The sequence below is a fragment of the Musca vetustissima genome, unplaced genomic scaffold, assembly GCF_032173495.1.
Source record: "Musca vetustissima isolate MV318-11 ecotype Yass unplaced genomic scaffold, APGP_CSIRO_Mvet_v1 utg127064, whole genome shotgun sequence".
Taxonomy (NCBI): domain Eukaryota; kingdom Metazoa; phylum Arthropoda; class Insecta; order Diptera; family Muscidae; genus Musca; species Musca vetustissima.
In genome coordinates, this window is record NW_026877262.1 from 14,409 (window position 1) to 21,044 (window position 6,636).

Consider the following 6,636-nt stretch of genomic DNA (forward strand, 5'->3'; position numbering starts at 1 on the left):
AAATACCTAAACAAAAACTGTGTAACGTGGATTTTGGTTCGAAGGAATAAAAAATTGTCAAAATGTTTATAAAGATTTTCCGTCTGTCCCTGTTTGTGTGCACATGATTATTTCATAATAATGTGAAATACATTTATCCTTTCCTCTACCTAACGCATGAAATATTGTGTAACGTAAATTTTGGTTTTCCGATTTTCCGTCTGTCCGTGTTTGGGAATGCACATGGGTATTTCATAATATTGTGAAATACATATGTTGATCGATATGTGTGGGCGATCACAAATGTGTATGGGTATCAATCTATGACCCCACATTTAAACTCATCCTTGTATACCTACATGCAGGCGGCAAGTCACCCTTTCTTCAGAGATGTTGTGGTGGTGTACTGTCACCATTTTACACTTGAGAGCAATAAAAAAAACGGATCTTGTACAATTGCGTTTGTCTGCATTCATGTTCACTTGAGAGCAATAAAAAAGGGATCTTCTGTATTTGCGTTTGTCTGCATTCATGTTTATTTTTGGTTATAACAACAAATGTTTGCAAACCAAAGATAATGTGTGTGTGCGATCCTAAATGTATCCTACATTAGGAATCATATGTGGGTTCGTTCATTCAAATACCACTGCTAGTACATTGTCACCCTTTTTACACTTGAAAGAAATTAAGCGGTCATATGAAAACAGTGGTAATTGGTTTGTGTGTGGGCGCTCACCAATGTACCCTACATTCAGACTCATATGTATATCCAATGTCCCTACACTTGAAGGCGATAAAACAGATATGTAGTCATGTTTATTTGTAATCATATTGTCGCCCAAGGAAATGTGTTTTGAGATGCCTATGGAGTTTATAAATTGAAATATGTATGCTGGATTAGCAGACACATTTGATGAATAAGACAATTGTTTATGTTTAAATTTGTATGCACTGCAGTATGTTGGCTAGCAGACACACTTGTTGCATTCAAGCAAAAAACACTTTATTTTTTTAGATATACTAGAATATGATTTGAGGAGAAATGTTTCTTTAACAAGATAATGTCAAACATAGGTTTAATTCTGCTGCTAAAGTAATAAGTTTTCACTTTCAATTGAGAGTTCGTTTCAAAACCACATACACCCCAATAAAATTACTACAACATTTTTAAAGTCATTTTTTCTAAAATATTATAAAGTGTGCAAAAAAGTTTATATAAAAGTTATCTTTAAAGTGGATAAAGTTATTTTATTCTAATCAAATAAAAATTTAAAGCCACATATATTTAAAACGAGAATTAATTTTTGAAAGATAAAAAAGTGCTATTTCACGGACAATTACACGCAATGTGAACTTATTTCTGTGAATATTAATTTTTATCGGCAAAGTTTAAAATGGAAAGATATCAATGCAATTTCTGTTCGAAAACATGCAGCTCTGCTGTTACTTTTAAGAAGCATTTGCTATTGCATAAAATTTGTGCAGTATGCAACAAAATGTTTTTACACAACAAAGCACTGAAATTGCATTATGAGGTCTATCATCCATATCATCTCAAAGGACTACAGAAAACAAATCAGCAACATGCAACAACATTGAATGATCAACAACAACATCAAGCTTATTTTCAACAGCCAACAGGAACATGGCAACAATCTCAAGAAATATGGCAGCAACAAGCACATTTTCAACACCCTACAGGAACATGGCAACAACCCCAAGGATTATGGCAGCAAAGCAATCAACACCAACAGCAAGCATACTTTCAGCAACATCAAAATTATACTCATGCAGATATAGGACAAAACCCACAAAGCTTTAATCAACATCATCTCCAACGACAAATTCAACAGAAAGATGATGAATCAAATAAAAAAAATAACATGAAATTAGTAAGAAGTGGATACAACAACCGAATTCAAACCTTCGAATACAAAATCAAGGAAGAAACTTTAGAAGTTGACGTTATATTTCAGGATGCAACACATACAATTATTAGCCAGCTTGAAGATGCATTAAATCGCCACAAGTTAATAAAATTTCAATTGGAGCTATGTGGAGAATATGTTAAACAATCAAATGAAAACTTAATAGTAAAAAAAATATATCATAATACCAAAGTTACACAGCTTGATAGAGCTACCAACATAGATCCTATATTGAATGACCATTTCGAGTATATTAAAACGAAGATGTCTGAGTTTCAAGAACGGGATTCTGGTTGGGCACTTCTAAAGATTTTTAGTTTGAAAATCAATATTTACAAACATTCGCCTATAAGAGGTTCTCAATATATACCAACCCCAAAAGTAATAAAAAATAAAAGAGCATGTATCAATATTTATAACCAAGACATATATTGCTTTAAATGGTGTATGATTGCTGCATTGGAAACTCCGCACCCTAAAAACCCTTCACAAACATGTTCATATGCAATAGAAAATATTAACTCATCATTTATGTATTACAAAATGGAATAACACTGAATTTTGAAGGAATAGAATTTCCGATGGAGCTGAAGTACATAAAAGTGTTTGAAGAAAAAAATCCAAACATTAGCATCAATGTGTTTGGATTCGATTATTCTTCACATTCCATAGTTGGACCATATTTCATCACGAAACATGTAAGAGATACGCATGTGAATTTGTTGTTGCTGGAAAATGATGACAAAGCTCATTACATTTGGATAAAATATTTATCTAGGTAAATTGTGATTTTATTACAAAAAATCAATTATTATGCACTATTTATGTATTTATTTTTTTATTATTATTTTAGGTTAGTGCATAGCCATTTGACAAGAGACCATAGGCGTCTACATATTTGCAACCAGTGTTTGTATTATACAAACAAGATAGAAATGATGGAAAGACACAAGGAGCTATGCAGTAAAGTTGTAACAAAAATGCCAGAAGAAGGTAAAAGCACGTTATCTTTTAAAAACTATAAGAAGCAAATGAATGTCCCGTTTGTTATATACGCAGACTTTGAATGCGTATTAGAAAAAACGGCGAACATAGATAATATAATAAATAAGCATATTCCATGTGCTTTTAGTTTTAATATTAAATGTAATTTTGATAATAGCTTAGACGAATTATATATATATACTGGTAAGGATGCAGTAGAAAAATTTGTTAAAATGTTGGATAATAAGTGTAGGGATATTCATAAAAAATATTTAAGTATCAATAAGCCAATGACACCTTTAACGCCATCTCAAATTGTAGACTTTGCCACTGCAGTATATTGTCATATTTGTGATGAGGAATTAGGTAGTGATAGGGTTCGTGATCATTGTCACATAACTGGTCAGTATAGGGGGGCTGCACACAACGAGTGCAATATAAACTATACTATTCCAACATTTATTCCCATATTATTCCACAATTTTTCTGGATACGATTGCCATCTTTTTATAAAAGAACTAATTAAATATATCCCTAGTAAGAAAACTAATATAATTCCACAAAATAAAGAATTATATATTTCATTATCACATTTTGTTGATATGGATAATGGTATGGAATTTGAATATAGGTTTTTAGATTCCTTTAAATTTATGGCGGCAAGTTTGGAAACGTTAGCCAACAATTTGGAAGATGTAGATTTGAAATCAGTTAGGGCACATTTTCCCAATGATAGCCAATTTAATTTAATGAGGCGAAAAGGAATATTTTGCTATGAATATTTGGACTCCTTTGAAAAACTAAATGATACAGTTCTTCCATCCATTGACGATTTCCACAGCACTTTATATAATTCCAGTTGTACTTTTGGTGATTATGAACATGCAAAACGTGTGTGGGAGACGTTTAACTGTCAATCATTAAAAGACTATATGGAGTTATATTTGAAGACAGATGTGCTCCTATTAACAGATGTATTTGAGAATTTTCGAAATTCCTGTAAAAGAGTTCATAAACTTGATCCCTGTCAGTACTATACTGCACCAGGCTTGTCTTTTGATGCAATGTTACGTTTTACGAAAATAACACTTGATCTTCTAAGAGATTTGAACATGTTCAATGTTATCAAAAAAGGTATCAGGGGTGGTCTAGTTCAATGTACCAAAAGATTTGCAAAAGCAAATAACAAGTACATGAAAGACTACAATCCAAATTTGCCATCACATTATTTATTATATTTGGATGCCAATAATTTGTATGGTTGGGGGATGAAGCAGTATCTTCCAGAAGGAGATTTTAAATGGTTGCAACCTGAGGAGGCGATAATAGATTTTGAGGAAATTCGTAAATTCATTCATAATTCTACCATTGGATACACATATGTTGTAGACCTTGAGTATCCGGAAGAATTGCATGATCTACACAATGATTTACCCTTTTGTGCAGAAAATAAAAAGGTTGGGGATTCAAAATATGAGAAGCTTATTGCTGATTTTAGTCCAAAGAAAAACTATGCAATACATTATATGAATTTAAAACAATGTTTAGAAAATGGGCTAAAATTAACAAAAGTTCATTTTGTAATTTCGTTTCGTCAATCTCCATGGTTAGCACCATATATAGATAAAAATACAGCCGAACGACAAAAGGCATCTAATTCATTTCTTAAAGACTTATATAAACTATATAACAATTCTGTTTTTGGGAAAACAATGGAAAACGTGGATAAAAGGAAGAACATTAAACTAGTCAATCATTGGGAATATAAAGATAGACGTAGAATTGGTGCTCAAAAATTGATATCAAAACCAAACTTTCATAGTGCATCACAATTTGATGATGAATTATGGGCAATCCAAATGAACAAAACAAACGTAACATACAATAAACCTATTTATTTAGGTTTTTGTATTTTAGAACTTGCTAAATATAGAATGTATGATTTCTTTTATGGATATATTAAAAAAAAATTTGGCAATCGTGCAACTCTTTGTTATACAGACACGGACTCATTTATTTTAGATATTGAAACGGATGATGTATACGAAGACATAAAATCTGACATTGACTTGCAGTTTGATACATCCGATTATCCAGATGATATATATATAAAATCCCCAGAAAAAATAAGAAAATAATTGGTGTGATGAAGGATGAGAACTGTGGAAGAATTATGACCACGTTTGTTGGATTAGGACCTAAAATGTATTCCTTCCAGGTTGAAGATGGCGAAGAAGTAAAGAAAGCAAAGGGCGTTAAAAAGTGTGTAATTGCAAAATATACAATAAATGATTATAAAGAATGTTTACTAAATGAAAAAATAACTACAGATGTCATGATTAATTTTAGGTCTAAGATGCACCAATTGTATACAAATAAAATGCTTAAGATAGTTTTAAATTGTAAAGATACAAAAAGAAAAATCAAAGACGATAAAATAAATACTTATGCATGGGGGCATAGAAATATTGAAAATGAATATGTAAGTAACATTAACCTTGACTTTTCAAGACCATTGGATATAGATTTATCTAGTAGTGATATAAATGATGATGAGCTAGATAGATATTTAAATATCGACGAAGATTATTTAAATAGTTTAAACTTTGATTTTTCCATTCCAATGGAAACAGATTTAGATATTCCATGTAATATTGACATTGATGAATTGAATGTATATTTATAAGTTCCCATTGTAAATAACAATATATAAAAATATGTGTATCTATATATATATATAAATAAATAAATAATAAACAAAGTGTAAATTATTTCATTGTAAAGAAATGTGTTTTATTTCATTTAAATAAATTTAATGTTTAATATAATATGTAAGTATAAATATCTTATACTACTTTTCGAACAATTCCAGTCAAAGGTATGTATTCCACCAGACGATCATGGATAATCAGACAATATGCTAAAGTATTTGGGGGAATTGGTGTACTGGTTTCAAATTGGATCTTCAAATCAATTGGTCCATTCTTAACGACTTCGTTTTGATTACTTATATCAATACCAGCAATTGGATTGTCTTTAAAGCCTTTGTAGGAAAGAAGTGGATGTGGTTCTCTCATATAGTATGTTTCTTGAAACTTAGTATACATATCGTAAAGTACTGCATAGCGATTTTCTCCATACTTTAGATTTAAATCATCATAGGGATACGTTTCTGAATTCAAATGTACTTTGATGTTTTGAAGATCACAATGCATCAATTTGTGATCTTTTTCAAATACAAATGCCACATATCGTGGTCTTTCATGATTTGCCGATAATTTAACATTCCAGCTGTGTTGTCTTCCACCAACAAATGTCGGATTAAAGTAGCAGTCCCAGCTACGAAATGCTATTGGTAATGTTTTTCCATCCTTTATTGTTTTCAAGAAACTAATTTTTCTATAGTCAGACAAATTTATGTGTTGCTCTTTCCACACAATGTTTGTAATAGTAAGACGAATATCTTCTTTTGAGTCTGTAGAATAGCATACATTTGTATCATTGGCACTCCGCAAAAGAATCAAATCATGTTTGCTATTACAAATTACTTTTTTGAAGTCTTCAGCAAATCCAAGCAAACGGTTCAGTGGCATGCAAAAGTTGAAGGAATTGGTTGACACATCATCAACACCCCATCCAGCATTACTCATAACTTTACTTTCAGATTCACTTAGAGAAATCCAATTTTTAACTTTCGTAGTTACACCTAGATAACGTGTACGATCGATTTCAATTCCATTCAACT

The 6,636-nt window shown here is 31.1% G+C and overlaps 1 protein-coding gene across 1 annotated transcript; it reads left to right on the plus strand.

Annotated features, from left to right (window-relative positions):
• Positions 1 to 1,475: 1,475 nt before the first annotated feature.
• Positions 1,476 to 1,871, plus strand: LOC133321846 (uncharacterized; the record flags this gene model as incomplete). The annotated part of the gene is made up of 1 exon (XM_061530917.1): positions 1,476 to 1,871. A coding segment is annotated over exon 1 (396 nt), but the record flags the coding sequence as incomplete, so codon positions are not given.
• Between the last annotated feature and the right edge of the window lie 4,765 nt (positions 1,872 to 6,636).